The sequence below is a fragment of the Chiloscyllium plagiosum genome, unplaced genomic scaffold (genome assembly GCF_037043375.1).
Source record: "Chiloscyllium plagiosum isolate Xiang-an unplaced genomic scaffold, Cpla_swu_hap1 HiC_scaffold_32, whole genome shotgun sequence".
NCBI lineage: Eukaryota > Metazoa > Chordata > Chondrichthyes > Orectolobiformes > Hemiscylliidae > Chiloscyllium > Chiloscyllium plagiosum.
Window position 1 is genome coordinate 20,170,468 of NW_028270170.1, and position 25,822 is coordinate 20,196,289.

The 25,822-nt window shown below is 40.8% G+C and overlaps 1 protein-coding gene across 3 annotated transcripts in view; it reads right to left on the reverse strand.

Moving 5' to 3' along the window:
• The window catches only part of mpp3a (MAGUK p55 scaffold protein 3a), an 85,046-nt gene that overhangs the window by 40,254 nt on the left and 18,970 nt on the right, over positions 1-25,822 (reverse strand). For all 3 annotated transcript variants that reach the window (XM_087977849.1, XM_043675047.2, XM_043675046.2), the window contains exons 3-8: positions 22,962-23,080; positions 22,413-22,490; positions 18,033-18,113; positions 6,256-6,393; positions 3,727-3,808; positions 1,089-1,174 (exon numbers count right to left, since the gene is read on the reverse strand). In XM_087977849.1, coding sequence (XP_087833975.1) covers positions 1,089-1,174; positions 3,727-3,808; positions 6,256-6,393; positions 18,033-18,113; positions 22,413-22,490; positions 22,962-23,080 — 584 coding nt within the window. The remainder of the gene's footprint in view (positions 1-1,088; positions 1,175-3,726; positions 3,809-6,255; positions 6,394-18,032; positions 18,114-22,412; positions 22,491-22,961; positions 23,081-25,822) is intronic.

Here is a 25,822-nt window from a genome sequence, read left to right on the forward strand (position 1 = left end):
CCTGTGTCTGCGTGAGTTTCCTCTGGGTGCTCTGGTTTCCTCCCACAATCCAAAGATGTGCAGATTAGGTGAATTGGCCATGCTAAATTGCCCATAGTGATAGGTGCATTAGTCAGAGGGAAATAGGTCTGGGTGGGTTACTCTCCAGAGGATTGGTGTGGACTTGATGGGCCGAAGGGCCTGTTTCCACACTGTAGGGAATCTAACCTAATCTAAATCTAATCCGCAGTACCTTCAGTTTTTATTTAATGTTCTGGGAAAATGAGTTCAAATTCCAATCTGACTCGAAGTGAGATGTGAATTCAACAGAATTTGTAATTAAAGTAAAAGGTGGTCTAAAGGTGATTCAGTTAAAAGAACAAATTTTGGCCCGGCCAGCGTCACCAACATTCCATAAAAGAATTAAAAAACATATTGGATGAAAGAATTTTGACGAAGAAATGTAAGCTTTTGTAGCTGCAATAATAATCAGTACTACTTGCAAATCTTTTAACATATACATTTTTATATTTAACTCTGGCATTTGAGTTTTGAGATGTTTAGTATTAGATTTGCATGATACAACATGCTTTAATCCTTCTGTCCAATTCTTATGCAATTGTTTTACCCTGAAGCACCATCTTCCACTTGTAGAATCAGTGCTAATGGGTTTCCCCAGAATCAGTCTTTCAATGGATCGATAGAGCTTGCTCATAATCTAATAAAAAGCACTATTGTTCCAGAGCTGTCATGCCAAAGAGGAAACTTTAAGACCACCAGGCTTTATTGAATATCTAGCCAACAGCTAAGGAAGTCAATACTTGCATGACAGTAATAGAGCTTGATCAAATCAGAGATCTGAATTTCTAGCTAAGTAGCTGCCAGTAAGTTTAAATACTTTGTAATGATCATATTATCTCTGTCTTCAATTATAATATCAATCTAAATTTAGCTGGAATGTTTATCAATATATTATTTTGTATGAAATATATTGAGAATTTAGATGAACTAATGTAAAATATGCTTTAATGCTTAATAAAAAATTGAGAAATTAACCCCTATAAAAAAAAACCTCCTTCAAAACTTTGTTTACAAAGGTAACTATATACCAGAATCTGACTGATTTCTTCAGGTGTCTTGTGCTCAACTGGGATTTCGTTGACCTCTCTTAGTTCATCTCCAACATGAACTAAACCTGCAGAATAAAAAAGAAAGAAAATCTTCAGAGAGGAATCTAGAAGCGTAGAACTCAGGAGCAGGGGTAGGCTATTTGGCTGTTTGAGCCTCCTCTTTAAATACTTTAAACAATCAAGCATCCATGATTCTCTGGGAAACAGAATTCCAATCTTTTACTTACCTTTGGGAGAAAAAAGTCCTTTGCATCTCAATTTTCAACAAGTAATAGAGTCATACAGCATGCAAGTCCCACTTGCCTGCATTTGGTCCATAACCCTCGAACTACTTCCTGTTCATGTACCTGTACAAATATCTTATAAATATTGTAACTGTACGTGCACCTGTGACTTCCTCTGGCAGTTAATTCCACACACTCCCTCTGTTTTGAAAAGGTTGCCCCTCAGGTCCCTTTTAAATCTTTTTCTTCTCACCTTAAAAAAGTCCCCTATATATGAATTCCCTCAGCCTCGGGAAAAGATCTTTGTTATTCACCATATCAATGCTTCTTATGATTTTATAAATCTCTATGAGGTCCCTCAACCTCTTATGCTCCAGTTGAAGAAGTCTCAACCTTTCCAGCCTGTCCCTATAACTCAAGTGCTCGGGTACTGGCAACATCCTGATAAATCTTTTCTAACCCCTCTCCAATTGACCCCTTACCTCTGGATCTATGTCCTTTGGATCAAAGTTTCCCCTTTAGAGGAAAAATCTTTCAACATCTACCCTGCTCCCTCAGAATCTGTGTGTTTCAATGAGGTTACCACTCATTCTTCAAAACTCTGAATTAAGGCATAATCTGTTTAGCTGTTATTGATAAGTCAACAGCTCCACCACAAAACTAGACTAGTGAACCTCTTTTAAGTAGCCTGCATTGCAGATTTTTCATTTTTTTTTAAATACAGGGACCAAAACTGTTCACAGTACACCAGATACGGCCTCACCAATATCATTTACACTTGAAAACTGTGTCACAGACACATTCTGTTGGACAACTAACAACATTTCAGAAAGAAATGGAGCAAAAATATAAAGCTGCAAATGACATTAGTAAGAATGGTGGCTCAGTAGTTTGCACTGCTGCTTCACAGTGCCAGGGACCCAAATTCAATTCCAGCCTTTGGGTAATTATCTGTGTGGAGTTTGTACATTCTCTCTATGTCTGCATGAGTTTCCTCTGGGTGCTCCAACTTCCTCCCACAGTCCAAAGATGTGCAGGCTAGGTAGATTCGCCATGAAAAATGAGGGGTTACAGGGATAGGGTGAGTGGCTGGGTCCAGGTGAGATGCTCTTCAGAGGGTCAGTGCAGAGTTGATGGGCCAAACGGCTTCTTTTCATACCGTAGGGATTCTATGATGATAAAACCAAGAAGCTGGAATCTTCAGGTGGGCAGATGGTGGGGAGGCGGTGGGGGTGGGAGGGGATGTAATGGAATAAACTGTCAGAACCAGTGAGGAGTCATGAGATTGAGCAAAAGTATATGAAGTGGGAGTGGGCCAACACTCTTTTCTCCATTTTCTGGTCCTGCCATGGAGCTCCAAAAGCATAGGTGTTTAGACAATGGCTGGAATTTTTCACTAAAACAGACCATGTCATTGCAACAGGACATGGTTTTGCCAGTGAGCCAGGACAGTATTCCAGGGTTCAGGGTTATACAGAGATGGAAATGTGTTGCTGGAAAAGCGCAGCAGGTCAGGCAGCATCTAGGGAACAGGAGAATCGACGTTTCGGGCATTAGCCCTTCTTCAGGAATGCCCGAAGGGCTAATGCCCGAAACGTCGATTCTCCTGTTCCCTAGATGCTGCCTGACCTGCTGCGCTTTTCCAGCAACACATTTCCATCTCTGATCTCCAGCATCTGCAGACCTCACTTTCTCCTTCAGGGTTATACAGCCTTTTAAAAGTTCCCTCCAATTTTCCAACCCGTTCTATGCTATACTAACTATAAATACATTCCCAAGTTCCAACATTTCAGGGATATAATAAATATTAATGATTGTTTCCCTTTTATTATTAAAATACACATGGCCTCAAAAGAATGTGTCCCTTGTCACTACTAGCAGAAACAAAAAATGTGTTGCTGGAAAAGCGCAGCAGGTCAGGCAGCATCCAAGGAGCAGGAGAATCAACGTTTCGGGCATAAGCCCTTCTTTAGCCCTACTGGCAGAAAGCCTACAAGGACAGAAGCAACTGGGAAGCTGCAGAAATAACTGCCAAAAATTCATCTTCCCCTGTTCTCTGCACTTGTGCCAAGAATTGAATGTAACAACAGTGGAGAATGCCATATGGTTGCTGTAGGGTAAGGAGCCCATGCAGTAATAGACCCAAAGGCAAAATGACAGCGCAGCGCTGTCCAAAGTGATAAAGAGAGAGAGTAGAATTCTACAAAATCTGATAAATATTTGAAAAGAGAACATTTTCTAGGCTATGAGGAAAGTGCAAACAAGTGCCAGTAATTGAATACTGCCATGAAACATTCGGCACAAGCAAGATGGGTTGAATGGCCTCTTGCTGAATCATCAGTCTATGATTCTGTAACGGATGTTTTCCCCATTGCAATGTGAAGGACACTTACCACTGCGGTCTGCAGCCCCACCGCGCATGATCCGTGCAACAACAACAGAGCCTGTTTGTTCATCCATCCTGATTGTTGCTCCCTGTTGGGAAAGACAGATTTGCATTTATCAAGTACCTTTCAACACTACTAGCCATCTCAAAGTGCTTTACACCAAAGAAGAACTTTTGAGATGTAGTCATGGTTGCAATGTAGGAAATGCAGCAGCCAATTTACACACAGATAGGTCCCACAAATAGAAATGTAATAATGAGCAGATAGTTTGTTTCTTTTTGTGATGTTAAATGAAAGGTAAATATTGACTGGGACATAACACCCAGAGAGTGTAATAGAATTTTTAACATGTATGACCGGCTGAGGAGTGGCAGATGGAGTTGAAGTGGCAGATGGATTTTAATTTGGATAAATGTGAGGTGTTGTGTTTTGATAAGACAAACCATTGCAGGACATATACTCTTAGGTACAGTCCTGGGGAGTACTGTAGAACACTGAGACACTTGGGGTACGGATTCATAGTTCCTTGGAAGTGGAGTTGCAGGTAGACAACATAGTGAAGAAAACATTGGGTATGCTTGCCTTCATTGGTCAGTGTATTGAGTATAGGAGTTGAGATGTCACGTTGTGCATGTACAGGGACATTGGTTTGACCACTTTTGGAATACTGTGTTCAGTTCTAGTCACCATGCTATAGGAAAGATGTTTTTATACTTTAAAGTATTTAGAAAATATTTACAAGGGTGTTGCTGGGCTTGGAGGGTTTGAGCGATAAAGAAAGGCTAAATAGGATGGGGCTGTTTTCCCTGGAGCAGCGGGGACTGAGGGGTGACCTTATAGAAGCTTACAAAATCATGAAGGGTGTGGATAGAGTAAATAGCCAAAGACTTTTTCTCAGGTTAGGAGAGTCCAAAACTAGAGGCCACAGGTTTAAGGTGAGGCGGAAAAGATTTAAAAGGGACCTAAGGGGCAATCTTTTCATGCAGAGGGTGGTGTGTGTGTATGGAATGAGCTGGCAGAGGAAGTGGTGAATGCTGGCACAATTAAAACATTTAAAAGGCATCTGGATGGGTAAAGGAATAGTAAAGGTTTAGAGGGATATGGGCCAAGTGCTGGCAAATGAGACTATGTTAGGTTAGGATATCTGGAGTTGGACCAAAATGTCTATTCCCGTGCTGTACATCTCTATGGCTCTTTGACCCAAGCTGGTAGATGTAGCCTCGGTTTAATGTCTGAAGATGATCACTCTGACAGTCAGTGTGAACTGATCATCACGGACAAAGTTAAGAAATACTTTGGTGTTGGAGGTTTGAGTGGGCAGTATTGCCAGAGCTGGGTGTAAGGGATCAGGAGGTTTACGGAGCTGAGACAGCAATCAGACAAGAAGACTGCACGTGAGTGAAGTGAAGGATCAAAAACACAAGGCAAACAGCAGCTACCAAATGCAGGGTGGTTCTGTAAAACAACAACACTGCTGGTGACCCTGCTAACAGTATAGCACTTGCTCAATAATACACTGAATTGTCAACCTTGATCTTTGTGCTAAAACCCTATAGTTGGCCTTGAGAATCAGACCTAAGACTGCTAACAACAGGATGAATAGATGCAGTTGTAAGGATTGATGTTTGTTCTGGCACTTTAATTTTCTCATTAATCTGTCACCCATATTTCTTTATATCAATGAATCATGGTGTATTTTATCACAGTAGGGCAGAACAAGGAGAAAATCTTCTTAGTGCTTCCAGAAAAAGTAATTTGATTACTAAGCTCAAGAATGGTAGCAAAGTATATTAAAAAAAAAGGAGAAACTCTCTCCTCCTGTTCAGTTGTGACACATCTGATTTCCACGCTTCCTATTATTATAGCCTTGCTGGGCCAGTTTGCTTAATGAATGACTGTGTTAAAGGTGAGAACTGTTTCAATTGAAGAACTTTAATCTATGAATTAAATTAAAACAGCTTCAGCCCACTTCAGTTTGGATACTTTTAAGGCTTTCTCAAGGTAAAACATTCAATTCTTACTCGATACAACACTCAATCTCTGGAACATCCACTGCTTTCACCTTACATTTGCACTTCCAGATACATTAAACATTTATATGGTTATAACTTATTGTGGTTGAATTATTAACCATGCTTAATAATTCAGTATGATCTTTTTTTTCCCAAATTCTCTGGAGAATAACAAAAGGGAACCATTGTGACATAGTACAAAGGAGCAAATACAGTCGATGAGATGTAAATTGAGATTATAGCTGTTTAGGATTTGCATCAGACCTCCTGAATATTACTTGCCCTGGCCCAAGAAACAAAATTACAGCAAATATCCTCTGTGGTCGATCACATGATAAAACAATCAAACACATGACTGTATGCTTGCATGAAAGCAAAAGTTGCTCAAGTGTGACTGTTTGGGAGACTTTCAAAATTGGGCTGAATAGGACATTGCTGAATATAAGATGAAATATAAAACACAGGGCATTAATTAAGGTTAATGAAGATCCCCAATTTAATTGTAAGTTTAAATTCAGAGTACCAATGGCTCTTTATTTTTCACAAGGCGGACAATCTTCATAGATTCCTCCTCCTCCTCAGCTTCGAGGTCGTCTGGCATTGGTGGTAGCACAGGATCAAAGGCCTTGCGAGCTACTGTGTCATGAGCTGACAGCACAGCCTGTAATTGTCAACAAAATTTCACATTAGGTGATACGGCATTTCGACACCTTTATTATCAAGCTGAGCAAATGGAGGCTAAATGAGCATTTTTAAAGATATTTGACATACACTTACAGAAAGTGAGAGAGATTATTTATATTTCAAAATCATCATGGTTGATTCTACTTCTAAAATGGATCCTTTGATTGGATGATGGTCAGCATTTGTTACCCATCCCGAGGTGAACTGAGTGGATCACAACACCATTTCAGAAGGTAGTTAAGAGTTAACTACATTGCTGTGGATCTGGACTTCCATGAAGGCGAGGCAGGATAAGGATTGCAAATTTCCTTTCCGTTGGGTCTTTATGACAATCACTAATATTTATTTATATTTTCTGATCAACCTGTTCAACAATGTTATTATACACCTCTGGAACAAGTAGGAATTGAACCTAGGCCTCCTGGCTTAAAGGAGGAGAAAGTGGGGACTGCAGATGCTGGAGACCAGAGTTGAAAAATGTGATGCTGGAAAAACACAGCATGCCAAGCAGCATCCGAGGAGCAGGAGAATCGACGTTTCGGGCATAAGCCCTTCTTCAGGAAAGAGACTGATGTGCCTGGCAGGCTGAGATAAAAGGTAGGGGGGAGGGGATTTGGGGGAGGGGAGCTGGGAATACGATAGGTGGAAGGAGGTGAGGGTGAGAGTGATAGGCCAGAGAGCGGGTGGGGGCAGAGAGGTCGGGAAGAAGATTGCAGGTCAAGAGGGCGATGCTGAATACGGGGGTTGGGACTGAGAAAAGGTGGAGGGAGGGGAAGTGAGGAAGCTGGAGAAATCTACATTCATCTCGTGCGGTTGGAGGGTTCCTAGGCGGAAGATGAGGCGCTCTGTCCTTGGCAGAGTGGGAGGGGGAGTTAAAGTGTTCAGCCACGGGACGGTTGGGTTGGTTGGTGCAGGTGTCGCAGAGGTGTCCCCTAAAACGTTCTGCAAGTAGGCAGCCTGTCTCCCCAATGTGGAGGAGACCACATCGGGTGCAAAGGATACAGTAAATGATGTGTGTAGAGGTGCAGGTGAATTTGTGATGGATATGGAAGGATCCATTGGGGCCTTGGAGGGGTGGGGAGGGGAGAGGTGTGGGCGCAAGTTTTGCACTTCTTGCGGTTGCAGGGGAAGGTGCCGGGAGTGGTGGTTGGGTTGGTTGGGGGTGTGGACCTGATGAGGGAGTCGTGGAGGGAGTGGTCTCTCCGGAATGCTGATAGAGGTGGGGAGGGGAATATATCCCTGGTGTGGGGTCTGTTTGGAGGTGGCGGAAATGACGGAGGATGATATGATGTATCTGGAGGTTGGTGGGGTGGAAGGTGAGGACCAGTGGGGTTCTGCCCTGGTGGTGATTGGAGGGGCGGAGTTCAAGGGCGGAGGTGCGGGAAGTGGAGGAGATGCGGTGGAGAGCATCGTCGACCACGTCGGGGGGGAAATTGCGGTCTTTGAAGAAGGAGGCCATCTGGGATGTTCGGTAGTGGAATTGGTCCTCCTGGGAGCAGATGTGGTGGAGGCGAAGGAATTGGGAATATGGAATGGCGTTTTTACAGGGGGCAGGGTGGGAGGAGGTATAATCTAGATAGCTGTGGGAGTCGGTCGGTTTGTAGTAAATGTCTGTGTTAAGTCGGTCGCCCAAGATAGAAATGGAGAGGTCTAGGAAGGGGAGGGAGGAGTCTGAGACAGTCCAGGTAAACTTGAGGTCGGGGTGGAAAGTGTTAATAAAGTGGATGAACTGTTCAACCTCCTCATGGGAGCACGAGGTAGTGCCAATACAATCATCGATGTAGCGGAGGAAAAGGTGGGGGGTGGTGCCAGTGTAGCTGCGGAAGATGGACTGTTCTACATATCCGATGAAGAGGCAGGCATAGCTGGGGCCCATGTGGGTGCCCATGGCTATTCCTTTGGTTTGGAGGAAGTGGGAGGATTGGAAGGAGAAGTTGTTAAGAGTGAGGACCAGTTCAGTCAATTGAAGGAGGGTGTCAGTGGAAGGATAGTGGTTGGGTCGGCGGGAGAGGAAGAAGCGGAGGGCTTGGAGGCGTTCGTGATGGGGGATGGAAGTGTATAGGGACTGGATGTCCATCATGAAGATAAGTGAGATCGAGGGTGGGTAAGAGGCCAGCACGGGGTGTCCAGGTGTATGGGGTGTGTTGGAGGTGGGAGAAGGGATCGTCAGAAGGTGGGCGAGAGTCCTGGTTGAAGAAGTAGGTGTGGAGGCGAAGGCGGCGGAAGAAATGCTCGATGTCTAGCTGCGTGTCGAACTCACTGATCCGGGAGTGTACGGGGATGAAGGTGAGGCCTCTGCTGAGGACTGATCGTTCATCCTCAGAGAGGGGGAGGTCTGGAGGGATGGTGAAAATACGGCATGGGTGGGAGCTAGGACCCGGTGTGGGGCTGGAGCTGGGAGTGGGGGCGGAGTTAGGCTTGGGGCAGATTTGGTCGTGGGGGCGGAGTTGGTCCTCATTTCCCCTTCCCCCACCTTTTCTCAGTCTCAACCCCCGTATTCAGCATCGCCCTCTTGATCTGCAATCTTCTTCCCGACCGCTCTGCTCCCACCCGTTCTCCGGCCTATCACCCTCACCCTCACCTCCTTCCACCTATCGTATTCCCAGCGTCTCTCCCCCCTACCTTTTATCTCAGCCCGCCTGGCACACCAGTCTCATTCCTGAAGAAGGGCTTCTGCCCGAAACATCGATTCTCCTGCTCCTTGGATGCTGCCTGGCCTGCTGTGTTTTTCCAGCATGACATTTTTCCACTCCTGGCTTAAAGGTAGGGACTCTACCACTTACCACAAGACTACTGCAGCCACTGCAGTGGGATTTGAACAAATGCTGTTGTTACTGAATTTGGCGATATCAGAGCTGTACCACCACCTCCCCACATAATAATCACTAATAATAAACCACTTATTATCATCACTAGTTTTCAATTCCAGATTTTATAAATTTGAATTGAATTTTCACCAGCTGTCTGGTGGAATTTGAACACATATCTTCAGAGAAATAGCATAGTTCTTTGGATTACTACTGTAGTGATATCTCACTGTCTCTCCCTAAATTAATTGATTTAAATTAATCGATTATTAAGATGATTATAGTGAATCATTAGACCTTAGATGCGAATATTATCACAAAGCTTTCTTGAATTCACCATAACACATGCTGTTTGAAAATAAATCCATGTATAATATTCTGTTTAAATATGTGAAAATAACAGATTTCAAGGCTGTAATTTAATCATTGAATTTATTTAATGGTTATTTCATTCTTTGATGTTGGTGTTTGAGTTTATGTCAAGACCACAGATCATTACTTTGAATCACTTTTAAATTCTAATGTGTTTTTAAAAAATGACTGATGCAGCTGAAATGACTGTGGGTATAAACTTAGTGGCTGTCTGGAGAAAAATTTGGAAGTGTCACACCTGCAGGTGACAAAGAAGCTTCAAAGGTTGGGTGTACACTACAAACTGAACTGTAATCCCCCGTGAGTATCTCAAATTGTGACCATGATGGTTACAATTATAAGTGTGGGCAATAAATGTATTTGCATTTTCCCCTTTCTAGACTACACAGGAATGGGGATTTAAAACAAGCTTCGATCCTGGTTTGTGTGCGTTAAATAAGTGATGTCCTGATTTAAAGTGAAATGCAGTTATGTACAAATGTCTATTCTGGTCCACTGTGATTTTATGTGACCTCTACCTTGAGGCACATGCCCTCTGGACAGATATCTCAAGTTTCACCTCAGAAAAGTCCTTGGGTTGAACATACACTGCTGTTATACCCTCAAATCATGATGTCAGAATTGGGAAAGGAAGAACAGCTATGAGCTCCCACTGAATTTTATTTTTACAAAATACAGTGAAAACATTCCATAAGAGAATATGGCTGCAGTCTTTACCTGACTAGCTCAAAGAATTCTCGTAGATTTGGCATGACCTCCCCTTGGTGATACCATGCTGACTTTGCCCTATTTTACCATACATCTTCAAGTATTCAGCAATCTCATCCTTCTGAATGGATTCCAGGATCTTACCGACAACCAAGATTAGGCGAATCAGTCTGTAAGTTTCATCTTTTGCCTTAATCCCTTTTTAAACAGGGGTGTCACATTAGCAAATTTCCAGTCCTCTAGCAATTCCTGAAAGATCACCAATAACACCTCTGCTATCTCTTCAGCTATCTCCCTTAGAACTCTGGAGTATAGTCTATCTGGTCCAAGTGATTTATCCACCTTCAGGCCATTCACTTTTTCTAGCATCTCTCTTTGATGATGGCCACCATATTCACCTCTGCCCCTCACTCTCTTGAATTTTTGGGATATTACTCGGTCTTCCACCGTGAAGACTGACACAAAGTAATTATTCAGTTCCACAACCATTTTCTTGTTCCCCACTACTATCTCTCCAGCACCATTTTCCAGCGGCCCAATGTCCACTTTTGCCTCTCTTTTGCCCTTTATATATGTAAAGAAACTCTTATTGTGTTCCTTTAAATTACTGGCTAGCTTACCCTCATATTTAATCTTCTCCCTCCCTATTTCTATTTTTGTTGCCCTCTGTATGCATGGTATGTATTCAGCATTCGGGAAGAAAGTGGAAAAGGGTTTATTGATCATTACCTCACTTTGCGGAAACCTGTGAATGTGCGCAATTAAAGAATGAGCTAATTAGAGGCAGAAAAGTACAAATAAAGATTCCAAAAGTGAAAGCACACATGCTGAGAGAAGACAAACATACACTGAGAATAGCAATTGTGCTGTGCAGAATGCAGAGGTTGTGAATTGACAGCTAGACCATCTTCATGGTAGAACTGTTGTTTTATGCCTGGAATATCTGTCAGCATATAGGGGAGAATAATCACAGGAAAAAGGCAGGATGCAAATACAATGGAAGACGTCATGTAAATGAGAAGAAGGCAGTAGGGTGATCAGTGTTCTCACTTCAAAGTGCTGAATCACTTTTCACATTAGGGGTACCGCAGTGGCTCAGTGCTGTCTCACAATACCAGGGGCCCAGGTTCGATTCCCGCCTCAAGTGATTGTGTGCAGTTTGCATATTCTCCCCGTATCTACGTGGGTTTCCTCCAGGTGCTCCGGTTTCCTCCCACACCCCAAAGGTGTGCAGGTCAGGTGAATTGGCCATGCTAAATTGCCCAAAATGTTCGGTGCATTAGTCAGAGGTAAATGGAGGGGAATGGGTCTAGGTGGGTTACTCTTCGGAGGGTCGGTGTGGACCTGTTGGACCAAATAGCCTGTTTCCACACTGCAGGGATTCTAATCTTAAAAAAAAGTGTATTGCAAAAATGATTTACAAAAAGCAATTACAGATAGCTGCTGAAGAGATACTGGTGAAGGTTTTGACAAATCACTGTACAACAAGTTGGTGCAGTCGATTCGATAGATTTGTGACTGTGGGAATAAGACTTGCAGAAGGAGAACAACATAAAATATTGTACACTGACACATCATTCAGCATCATTACTTTCTCATACAAAGTGATTCAACATGGTGATCCATAAATTAAACTCTTGAACGAAAATTTAAACTATATGATGACAGCATAGATGCACCGAGAGGATAGATTACTGTGTGCTCATTGCAATAACATGACTGGGGATTTGATCTGGCTGATCATAGGCAGCAAGCAAATGCCACTCATTTACCTGGAGGGAGTCTAAACGTTGGACCTCCAAGTATGAAAGGAAATTTGCAACACATTGCAGCAGACTAAACCATTGACCTCAGAACACATCCTATAAGAGTGCAAAGTTGGGTTCACAATGTCAGGATGTGTTGTAGGAGAATATCATTTCCAAATAGATGAAACTACAGGACCAATTCAGTATCTGTCAAGAACTGTTCCAGATGTGCTCAAGGCTAGGTTGAAAGGCAAGATAGAAGTTCTGGAAAGAAAGCGAGTCATCAAATCAACTCCTACAGAACAGATCAGCAGCATGAGAACACTGAATCAACCTGTGAAGTATGCACTGACCCACATAGTATAAATAAAGCCCTGAATCTCACTGTTGCATACCAACCGTTGAAGGAATTTTGCCACAACCTGTAAAAGCAAATATTTGCACTAACCTGAATGCAAAGGATGATTACTGGCAATTGAAGCAGGATGAAAAGTAGCTTTCACTAAAAGCAAGCAAGTCATGACAGTAACACCACTTGTATGATAAATGACAGCATAGATGCACCGAGAGGATAGATTACTGTGTACTCATTGCAATAACATGACTGGGGATTTGATGTGGCTGATATGATGGCCACCATTTTCACCCCTGCCCCTCACTTGGATGATTTGGAGATGCCGGTGTTGGACTGGGGTGTACAAAGTTAAAAATCACACAACACCAGGTTATAGTTCAACAGATTTAATTGGAAGCACACTAGCTTTCGGAGCAACGCTGATGAAGGAACGTCGCTCCGAAAGCTAGTGTGTTTCCAATTAAACCTGTTGGACTATAACCTGGTGTTGTGTGATTTTTAACTAGATAAATGATGAAGTCACCTTGCCGTGTTATTTCAGTGAAAAAGGACTTGGAATGACCCTAATGCAGCAAAGTCAACCAGCTGCATTTGTATCTGGGGCATTAAGACAAAGAGAAAGACCTTATGATCAAGAAAGAATGCCTAGCCATTATCTTTGCTTATGAACATTTTACTCAATGTTGGAAGACTCAAAGGGACTTTCGAGTCTGACCACAAGACCACTCCTAAGCATTTTCTTCAAGCCTCTAACTATCTGCTCCAAAGAATCTGCAAAGAATGTTACTCTGGTTACAGAGATACCACCTGGGTGTGATATACAAGAAAGGGAAGCAGATGCATATTGCAGACATGCTGTCGAAAGTAGCTGTCTTAATAAAGATAATGCAGGATGCTTCAACAGAGTGTGAAATCCTCCAGATTCAAAGTAAAGCAGCAGCTTGCCATGTTCTGGAAGTTATCAATCCAGCAGAGACATTGAAAATAACAGGAAAACGCCTTGCTCAAATCAAGCAAGCCATCCAATGAGATGCAAATCTCTAATTGTTGCAAGAAGTAGTGATCAAAGGACGGCTGGAAAACATCAAGGTCACTCCTGATGCTATAAGAACATATAGAAGTGAATTGACAGCCCAAGATGGTGTTTTGTACACAGGAAATGGAGAAATTATTCTGAAAGGGCTGAGAAGAAAAATGCTAAAGCAAATCTAGGCAAACCATCAAGGAATCAAATTAAGTCTGAGGAAGACAAAATATTTGGTCTACTGGCCCACCATGTGTGGCAACATCAGGGATCACATCAGCTAGTGCAGGACTTGAAATGAGGAACAATCTAACAAGCTAGAGAGCTGCTGATGACTCATGACATCCCAGATAGACAATGGATTACGCTGAGAGTAGATCTGTTCACATTGACAGGATCTGATTATTTTGTCAGAATACTTTACTACTCTGATGACTGGGACTGATTTACTTCAGGTAACCTCACTGAGATTGTCGAATGCCTAAAATTATACTTCAGCCATTGTGGTATTCTTGGCATTGTCATGAGTGACAATGGCCTTCAGTTAATGAGTGAATAATTTAGTTGCTTCATGAAAGACAGGGAAATTCAATACCACACACCGTCTCCCTATTATTCCCAGCCAAATGGAAAGACTGAGGTGGAGTAAAATTGTATAAATTCCATACAGATGTATATAAGGCAATCGTCAAGTGGCAAAATACATGGAAAGGTATAGAAAGTAGTCTAGTACAAAAATTAATTTTGGGCTGCATAGAAACTATTCTTTCATTATCAAAAAAGCTACTGACTCCAGAAGTAGAAACAAATGTGAGTGGAAAAAGAGGAAAAGGCAGAATGACAGTTTTTGTTTTGACAAGATTATTAAACCCTTGACAGAGTTTAGTGAGTACTGGAGAGCCAGTCAGGGTACAAATGTTCAACACTCTCAATAAAAGTCATCCAAACTGATATTGTGGGACTTGCTTGGAGCAGTTATCACCTCAGCTGAATGTATAGAAGTAAATGACGAGATATCATCTTAAGTGCAGGCACACACAACCAACTGCAGAGTCTGTTCCTCAATTGAACATGGCTGATCAGAACTAGCCTTTTATACAGATCGAACATCAGATATAGAGGTCCATAGTAACCAAACAATAGAAATGTAACAACAATGGCTACTACAGCAACAACCCATGGAGGCTGACCTTCATGACAAACTTGCATGTTACTGCTCTGATAGCCTGCTCTCTGAGGCCTCACACTCTCTCTGGATCCATCCATTTAGAAGGCAGATGGGCTAATTTTAAATAGAGTCACTTTATTTGACAGATATTGCAGAGGACCCCATCCCTGGGCAAAAATCAGTAGTTTGTCACAAATTGCTGACAGCAATTACAGTTCAAACACCAGCAGAGTTGGCACCTGCAAATAGTCCCAGTGTTGGGTTGCCGAGAATTGTGGAAAATTCTAGCCAGGCATATCTCCAAATAATTAACACTTGCAAGAGTATCATACTTTGCACTTCCACTAAAATAACCAGTTGCAGCTCCCAGTCCCATGAGCATCTCACTTGTGTTACTCACTTGACCAAACACCAGCTAAAGTGTATCTGCCCTGAAGGATTTGGATTTTCACTTTGAAAAGAGTCTATTTAATATACGTGAGAAGGGTCAAGTAGAGGTGATAGTAGAGGAACAAGAAATTAGTTTATTGAGAACCCCAGGGATTTGGATTTCCTGAGGCTAGTTTTACAAAAGAGTGTTGCTATCACTATACCACTGTACTCTGAATAATAAAATAATCCACAGGGTATAATGATAATGGAAATGATCTCAAGCTGCATCTGTTCAGTCATATAGTCAATATGGCTCCTAGTGAGGAATGATGGGCCAAATGGCCTACGTCTACACTGTAACAATCTGATTCTGAAAGTGCTGACAAACTGACATGTCACTTGGACGTGGCAACTTACAGGCCAGTCTGTCTGTGTTTTTGACTCTACAGCCCTTTCAAAATTCAGCTTGTTATATCTAATCCATGAATTGTACAACACCATACCTACAGCTGGCATAGCTAGGCCTCAGATGAACTCTGAGTGCTGGTGTGTGTTGGTATAGTTGTTATGTTTTTCAGTCAAGTGAGGTTACTGACAAAATCCCTGTAGATTGACTGGTGCTGAGCAGCAAGAATACAACTGTATTATGGTAGTGAATGTGATATAATTGGATGAAGTTGTTTTGGTGTTCAGGGGTTATGAAAAACAAAGGATTGTTTTCAGTTCTGTAAATGGAGTGAAATTGTGCAGTTTAAAAATTGTTTGTGAAATAACTGCACAGAGGCTGGTATCCCATCACCAAGTCACTTTTTATTTACATGGTATAGTACACTGGCTCTGACCAGCCAGCTCAGAGTCACTGCCTGAAGTTAGGAGACTCCCTGAGTCCCTTGTTTATATCTATCAGCCAGGGCTTCCTGATTGACCCAGGTTAACAACTCGAATCAAGGATCTCATAGTCAATGAGATCCACTTGGTTCTAATTACTACAGTTTATATGGTGCCTTTTTGAAAAAAAAATATTTTTCTTGAATGTCAGCTTATAGTGTATTTGTACACTGTGTTTAGCTAACATGGATATCTTTGAATGTGGTTCTGGCATGAGACTGGCCATTGCTGAACAGACAACACCTTCTCCCTTTTGTGTCAACATGAAATCTATTTTGAAATCATGTTGATTTTGAAATAAAGGCAATCCCACCTACTCTTTTAAATTTGCAATCCACCTCATTTCTTTTTAGCTCTATTTGTCAGTACTATCATTTGCTTGTTGTCCCAAATTACAGATATTAAGGGGAAGTGGTGCTCAGTGCAATCAATTATTTTCCCAGGTGAAATTTAATGAACATGTAGAGGTAGGTTCCATGTTTAACTTCCAAAGGCTACTTTCAAGGTGTTCTCTTAGCTGGAGAATGTTACATAATGTGCATGATTTCAATTGAGAAGAGGAGCAGATACACATCTGCTTCTGAAGGAGGGTGACTGGATGCGAAATGCTACCTCTAATTTCTCCCCAGAGATGGTGCTGAATCTCCCCAGCAATTTCTGTTTTTGTTTTTGTTTCTGATGTTCTTTTGTTTTTTTTAATTCATTGTTCATAATCTTTCTCACTTTTAAGGTTTATGATGGCCGGAAGAAGAGTCAGGTCATACTTTAGTAAATAGTGTTTCATGAACCTAGGATGTTTGAAAGCTTATATGTGTCAGTGCGGTACCTTTCAAATGTTTTAATGTAAGGAATACAGACATAAATTCATGATCATACAGCACAGAAACAGACCCTTTGGTCCAACCAATCCATACCAATCATGTTCCTAAACTAAACTACTCCCACCTGCCTGCATTTGACCCATATCCCTCCAAACATTTCTTATTCATGTATTTATCTAAATGTCTTTTGAATGTTGTAACAGTACCCACATCCACTACTTTCTCTGGAAGTTCATTCTACACATGAACTTCTCTCTCTAAAATAAAACAAAACCCTCCATGTCTTTTCTAAATCTTTCTCCTCCCACCTTAAAAATATGCCTCTTGTCTTCAAATCCCCCACCCTAGGGAAAAAAAACACCTGCCATTCACCTTATCTATACCCCTTATGATTTTATAAACATCTATAAGGTCACCACTCAACCTCCTATACTTCAGTGAAAAAGTCTCAGCCTCTCCTTTTAACTTAAACCCTCCATTCCTGGCAACATCCTGGTAAATCTTTCTGAACCCTCTCCAGCTCACTAATATCCTTCCTATAACAGGGGGACCAGAATTGGACACAGTATTCCAGAAGATGCCTCACCAACGCTCTATGTAATTGCTCTATGTAATTGCAACATAACATCTCAAATCCTATACTCAAAGGTCTGAGCAATGAAGGTAAGCCTGTACACGTATGTTCCATAAACATTAATAAGATTAATGGGAAGGAAGATTGATAGGCAGGATGGGTCATGAGGATGGTACTGAGCTGGAAGGTTGGAACTGGGGTAAGGTGGGGTGAGGGGAAATGAAGAAACTGGTGAAGTCCACATTGATGCCCAGAGGTTGAAGGGTCCCAAGGTGGATGATAAGGCGTTCTTCCTCCAGGCGTCGGGTAGTGAGGGAATGGCGATGGAGGAGACCCAGGACCTGCATGTCCTTGGCAGAGTGGGAGGGGGAGTTGAAGTGTTTGGCCACGGGGCAGTGGGGTTGGTTGGTGCGGGTGTCCCAGAAATGTTCTCTAAAGCGCTCTGCGAGAAGGCGTCTAGTCTCCCCAATGTAGAGGAGACCGCATCGAGAGCAATGGATACAATAAATGGCAACACAACAACACAGTCTTGACTCTGATCTCCAGCATCTACAGACGTCACTTTCTCCTTCTGACTCAGAGACAAGAGAGAGCAGAAGCTTGTTTGAGACTCTGAGTCAAGGTTCTGTGTACTTTTTAAGTTTTGACTGTGAATAAATGTATGTATTTGACGAGAAATTAATGACATTCTCATATAAAGATTAATTAAATAGTTTAAAATTAAAAAGGATAATTATTTACTTACAATGAGATGCCTTGTACTAAAATAAAACCTTTACCTGTAGGTGTGGCTTGGCCAATAACTGCATCAGTTCTTTCGTGTCATTGCTGTTCTGTCCACTCTGCAGCTCTTCGGATATCTATGAGAAGTTTTAAAAACAATGATGACAAAGTTGCAAAAATGACATAATGACATTTCACCTTAATACAATTCTTCGTGCTTGGCATAAAGTTAATTAGTATTGCAGGGTTGGATAAGGTGCAGGGTTGGATAAGGGTAAGGGCTAGCAGGTTTAAAACAGAGATGAGGAAAAATTACTTCTCTTAAAGGATTGTGAATCCATGGAATTCGCTATCCCAGAATGTGGGAGGCTGATACCAGGACATTGAATAAATTTAAAGAGGTGATAGGTTTTTAATTAGTAAGGGATTAATGGGTTAAAGGGAGCGGAAAGTGGAGTTGATGCCGAGATGAGATCAAACATGACCATATTAAATGGCAGGCAGGCAGGCTTGAGGGGATGAACTGTCTACTCCTGTTCAGACGTTAGGGTCAACAGTGACCATATATATTCAGGGACACCGTGAACTATGCAGAGCCTGGTTCTGACCCCATGCTACTAAATGGCTGCTGAGGTTTCCTTATAGAGAACATGATTGAAAGATTCACTTGTCCTGTTCTGAATTCTCCCTGATTTACCATACCATTTTTCTTTCAATTCCAGTATAGCAATATCACTCCCCATTATACCAGAGTTTTTGTTAATGCAACATGTAATGTACCAAGCTAATAGATGATTAAAGCTACTGTGTTTCTTACATTTATTAGAACGTTTATAGCAAGAACTACTACCAGAAGCAGAAGGTGCCTGACACCCAAGACAAGGGTAATGGGCTGGTGTGCCATTTCATGAGGAATCAGTTTGAAATTTTGACAGGCTTAATATTACTTTGTCCTCAAGATTGACATGAACTCTCCCCAAGCTGTCTTTTACAAAATGAGCCCAATAAGTAGGGAGAAGGATATCAGTCTTGTGAAAGGTGGAGTTCAGTATTTTAGGAGGTTTACTTACTATGGTTCTGGCTTTGAACTAAATATAATCTTTGGCAGGATTTTTGTCAATAGGAAGGTAACAAAGGAACAGACTGAGCACCTTCACCTTGGCAATGTATAGAAAGCTTGTAGAAAATAATGTGAAAAAGGTGTAATCTGGTAAGGAAAGCACTTTATCCCTCAATAAGACACTTTATATTTTCTTTCATAGATCGATGGCTGTCTAATCTGAGAGTACAGATGTTTGCCAAATGTGAGGACCAAATTTCATAACAAAGTTTAGACCTCCCAAATTATACCTATAAACATAACATTATCTCCTTGGTGAGTGAGTTCTGCTTGTTTTTTTTATTCTAGGTTTCCATATTCCATTGATTTAGAATCATTAAAGGGAATAGTTACATAGTTGGTATGCTATTGGTCTAATAATTCTGAAGCCTGGCCTAATGAACCAGAGACTGGAGTTCAAGTCATGTCATGGCTCCTGGGGAATTTAAATTCAGTTATTATGTAAACACTAACATCAATAATGGTAACCGTGAAGTTACCGGATTGTTGCAAAAATTCATTGTGCTCACTAACATCTTGGCCTATATATGAAGCTAACCCTTCCACAATATGGTTGGCTCTGAAATGAACTAGCAAGCTGCACTGTAGTAAATGCGGTTTTGCTCATGACACTCATATCCCAAAAATGAATTTAAATGAATGAAACAGCACAAATCTTCTTAAGAAAAGGAATAAAAGTCTAACACAAGTAATGATGCTACTCTGTCTAAGCATTACTCATTGAAATGATTTACTCACAAGCTTTTTATGTTCCCGAATGAGTTACAAATATTGACGAAACTTCTGGCAGTGTAAATCATGACAGTCCATCCCTTCTCTTCATACTCCTCAATTCTAGAAACATGTCTAATTACCAACTGCATTCATTTACTGATAACTTCAATTGCCCAAGTTTCAAAGAGTGTTACATAATTGAATTAGTCTTGGTATATTTTTTAGGATCCTGGGTAATTTGCATCACTGTGAAACTCTAGTTTATGTTCAATGGTAGTTTTTAATAGAAAACTTAAAGGTACACTTCCCGGTTACCTTTCTTCTTTAATTCTATTTAATTTATCACATTCTTGTTTTGATCTCTTTTGAATTAATTAAAAATCTAGCACCAATATCAAAATAGTTCTTTGCTTATATGTAATTTATATGGAATGGATGTTCTGAAGGAAATATAAAGAAAGGGAAATAAATATTCTACTTTACTTATTTTGCAACTAAATGAAATAACCTTTTCTTCGTAATTAATCCCTGCCCTTTCTTACCCTGGAGAATAAGTAAAGATCTGGGAAATGAAATAGATGCCTTTGAAATGTTTCAAATTCTTGTACAGATAATAGAGGGCAAGTGAAGAGGTGTTTGAAATTGCAACAGCAAAAATGATGTCCGGAAAAGTAAATGTCAGTAATTTGGCCATTTGATCAGAGTTAAAAATCTACAGAAATGTCTCTTAGTGGTGACTAACAAAAAGATGTGTTGACTTAGGCGAATAAAGATGATTGACATCAGAGAGTGGTTGAAGACAAGCTACAGTGGATGTGCAAGTGTGGTGCAAGGCAGAGGAGTATGACATAACAGGATATGAGATCACTTGTCAGGCGTAAGTACAAGCAAATGGACAAACTGCCCAGTAAAAAGCTGATAATCTTGCATTATTTAGTTCACTAGAAACAATGGAATGAAACCTTGGATCAATGAAATCAATGCTTTCAGTCATTAAGCATTTCATTCAACTTGCCATTTATTGAATAATTTAATTGCTCTCTCTTGCTAAACGTGCTTTCCATATTCTTTTCACAATATTCTTCTTTCCTCAGGCTTTCTTATTATTCAAAGTTCTGATCCAAAAGAAAACGAGTATTCAGCTACCCTGGGAATTATATTATCTAAATGATGACTCAGCTCTGCCCTCAATCTGTCTCAAATTTGATTTCAAAACTCTACATATTCTCTGTTTACTTAGTCTCTCCCTTATGGACTCCTTTCGTTGTTAAATTATTTAGGGCAGATGAAATTGCATTTTAAAGACATTTTTACGAGCATTGCATAATTTGCTACAAATATCATCAAATTTCCACTCTTCGCTCATTGAGACTCATAAATATGGTCACTATGCTTTAATGAGTATTGAGAAAATAGACTTGATACTTTTCTAACTGTTTTCATTAGATTGAGGAGCAAGAATGACCAAGGGCAGCTTAATTTTGCCTATATATCCTTAGCATTGCCAACAATACAATGTGTCTGCTTAGTCTGCTATTAATGATGTTACATCCCACTTACCATTAGTAAATAGATTGCAGAGTATACTCTGACACTATAAAGGAATTATCCTTTTAAATTCAAAGTGGAGAGGAGATGTTGAGGTTGTAATGTCACTGGACTAGTAACCCAAAGAGTGAAGCTGATCTTCTGGGAACATTGGTTTAATTCCCATCATAGAAGATGGTGGAATTTGAATTCAATAAAAATTCTGGAATTAAAGGTTGGACTGATGGTGACTGTTGTAAAAACCTTTCTTGTTCACTAATGCCATGGGGGAAGAAAATCCTGTGGCCTACACGTGACTACAGGTCTACAGTAATGGAGTTAACTCTTAAATGCCCTCTGAAATGGCCTAGAGATATAAACAAGGGCAACTAGGGAAAGCCCTTCCTAGTGATGTCTGTATTTCATACAAATATATGTAGAAAGAAATTCCTCTCAGCCCATGCAGGAATTGAACCCTACCATTGGCACCACTAACCAGGTAGGCAGAAGTGGGTACTGCAGATGCTGGAGATTAGAGTCAAGATTAGAATGGTGCTGGAAAAGCACAGCAGGTCAGGCAACATCTGAGAAGGAGGAAAATTGACTGGAAAAGTCTTCCTGATGAAGGATTTGTGCCTGAAACATTGATTTTCCTGCTCCTCAGATGCTGCCTGAGCTGCTGTGCTTTTCCAGTACCACTCTAATCTTGACCACTAACCAGATGTCCAGCCAACTGAACTAATCAACCCTTGGGTGACTGCGTGGAGTTTGCACATTCTCCCCATGTCTGCAGGCGTTTTCTTTGGGTGCTCCAGTTTCTAGCCATAGTCGAAAGATGTGCAGGTCAGGTGGATTGGCCATAGGAAATGCAGGGTTACAGTAATAGGGTTGGGTGGCCGGTCTGGGTGGGATGTTCTTCGGTGTGGACCCGATGGCCAAATGACCTGCTTCCACCCTGTTGGGCTTCTAATTCCCTGATTCTAACCCCATGTGAATCAGTTATTTGCAATGCAATCAAATGAACAATGTTATACTGATGATGAATGGATTTCTGTTGTTGAGCTGGCTTACTTACATCCTCGGCTAAAGCTGCTGCACTGTGTAGGGCAGGAGTTGGTCCTTGTCTAACAAATTGCTGCAGCTTCTGATGAATCTGTAATGGAAGCAGAGACTAGTTACTCAACTTTTACTCTGTCCACTATTTACTGTCCACTATGATTAAGTAAACTGCAAATAAAACAGTCAGGCGTCAGAGGTCAATTTTCCACCAGATGCTCCGTTATAAAATTGGCATTCTGCAGCATTTAGTGATGAAACAAGTAATATTGTCGAGGTATGCAAAAACAAACTTGGAACTAAAACAGGTTAAAATTAGGTAACAACAGAAGCTATTAAATCTAATGGTTACGGTTTTCAATTTACAATACATTGCCATCAATATTACACTTTAATTCAGGTTGTATGAAATAAATGCCAACCAAGTTCTTTAATGGGATCGCCATCTATTTTCAAATATTGAATATTAATAACCTCTCACTGAAGCCAGGGTAAGCAGGATGTTTTATTTCACAGTATAACGTCATTAAGGTTTAGTACAATGTCTGCACAATATACAATATTATACCTTCATGAGTGAGTTGAAACTATGTTCGCTGAAGACTTCTGTCAGGAAACCAATTTCTGCTGTGAGATTGGCATCTGGTCTTAGCTGTGCTGTCAGAAGAGCCAATATTTCATGCAATCCTGCACAGAAAACACTACAATGATATACATGGACTATAATAGAAATCACCACAATGCAGAGGGGCTGCCTGGTGTTTAACATTGATTTCTCGAATGTTGGGAGGTCTTTCAAATGTTTTGCTATTGAGTATGCTGAGTAAAGAACTTTGAATCTTTGCCTATCACTGCAGTCTGAGGGATATACACTTGCACATTTGCCCTCAAAGGTTAACGTAACATTTCTTCACTTATTAGGCTGTTGCATTTCAGACATATTTTGGTTTTAAACACTTATGAACCACAATCCTTGTAGTAACACTGATGTTCATCAATTCTCTTCTGCTAGATTGTGTATGGTTAGTAAGAAAGAACTGAAGTAATGAAAATCACTATCAGCGAAGGGCATTTCTTAAGCCATCCCAGAGAGAAAACCAATTATCCTTTTTTGATTCTTGCCCATTCCTGGACATTGTTCAACAGCAAATTATCATCACTCTATTATGAAGAAGTTTCACGTTTACTATGACTTGAAGGAATTGAAGGAATCTGGAAAACTTGATTTGTTTAATATTTGGTAGAAATACAGCAAAAGTTTTACGAACCGGCTGCCAATGAACCAGAAGTGTATTGATTGATCCAATATTTTCTTTGATTAAGAGGTCCAAATATCAAAGCAAAATGCTTAGTGTGTCATAGAAATGTAATACAGGGGCAAACACATCAAACTTCGACTTTACTTTTGTAGTGATTGTAATGAGGTCAGCCAGGTGGATGCTGCCTGAATTGCTGTGCTCTTCCAGCACCATTGATCCAGAATCTGGTTTCCAGCATCTGCAGTCATTGTTTTTACCTGTTAAATATGCAACAGCCTCCATACTAACATTTGGGGCCCAGACCAAAATTGGGGGAGCAGTCCCACTGACTGCTGGAGCAACATCCTGACATATTCACACTCATGTCCCAGACACCATCATCACAATCCCTGGGTATGTTCTGTCTCAATGGCAGGACAGACTCAGCAGAAGTGGCAGCACCGTGGTATACTGTTGGGACTGAGCTGCTTTTAGAGCCCTCAATATTGACTTTTGATTCCATGAAGTCTCAAGGCATCAGGTCAAACATGAGCAAGGAAACTTTCTGCTGATTATCACATACTGCCCACTCCTAGCTGATGACTCTGTGCTCATCGATGTTGAACAGCATTTGAAGGAAGCACTGAATGTGGCAATAGCACAGAATATATTCTGGTGGGAGTGCTTCTATTGTTACTAACAGTGGCTCACCAGCACTACTACTGGCTGATCTGGTTGAGTCCTAAATGATGTAGTTTCCAGACTGGATCTGCAGAAAATTGTAAGTGAACCAACAAGAGGGAAGAACATACTTGACCTCATTCTCCCCAATTTGTCTGCCACAGATGCACCTATCCATAGCAGGATTCCTGATGAAGGACCCATGCCCGAAACATTGACTCCCCTGTTCCTTGGATGCTGCCTGACCTGCTGTGCTTTTCCAATATCACACTTTTCAATTCTGAACTCCAAGCATCTGCAGTCCTCAATTTCTCCCAGTATCAGTAAGAGTGACCACTGTACAGTCCTTATGGAGGTGATGTCCCAGCTTCATATTGAGAAAAGCCACCATCATGATATGTGGCAGATGGGCTGTAGCAGCTCACAAAAAGAGCTCACCACCATCTTCTCAATGGCAACGAGAGATGGGCAATAAGTGCTGACTCAGCCAGCGATGCCCCTTCCCAAGAATGAATGTAATAAAAAGTTTCTGACCTCACCTACTAACATTCCTTAATTAATGATAATTCAATAGAATATATTCTTTCTTTAGAGCAAAACAATACAATCACTAAAGTGCTCCTTTTGCGTCATATGTATTTCTAAAGCAAAAGTGGATGTTTTAAGTAATATGAATTATCCCTATTTAGATTTTACTATTCTATACCTTCCAGTATGTTGCCAGTCTCCAGCAACTGTTTTATTCATTGTGCTGCCTGATTTACATTGAATATGATTATTGAAACAATTTAGCAGCACAGAAAGAAGACATTTGGCTTATTAAGTCTTAGTAGGTTCTTTCTGAAGAGCTATTTGTTTAAGTATACCCAGTTCTAACCCATATTCTGGCAGTTTTCATCTTCAAGTGGCTATTCAATCCTCTTGAAAAATCAGTTCCAACCTTGCAATGTATTCCAAGACCTAATTCATTGTTGTGCAAAATAATATTTCCTCATATCACCTCCGGTTCATTTGCCATTCAACATAAAATTGCCCACTGGTTATCAATCCTTCATGGAAGAAGTTTCTCTTTGCTTTTTCTGTACAAATCCTTCAGAGTCTTAAAGACTTCCATCAAATCTATTCTTGTCCTTTGCTCTAAGAAGAACAATTATCAACAAGAATTGTACAATGGGTCCATTCCAATGCCTTCATTCTTAAATCCTATAACTCAAGGAAATCATGTTGCATTTCCCATCAAATTCTTACTCTTCATTACAATAGCTGCTTATCTTTTGTTACTAACAACTAAAGAGCTTTGAATAACACTTCATAAATAAATGAAAACAAGTACCTCCAGTGTTAACATTTTCTCTGCACTGATTGAATCTCATAACATTAGGGCTTACCTCACAACATTTATTGAATCCAACATTTATCTCTCAACCAAGGCCAATAAAACAAATTATCTGGCCATTTATTTCAAAGTGGTTTGTCAGATCTTGCTGGATATTAATTATATTTACCGACA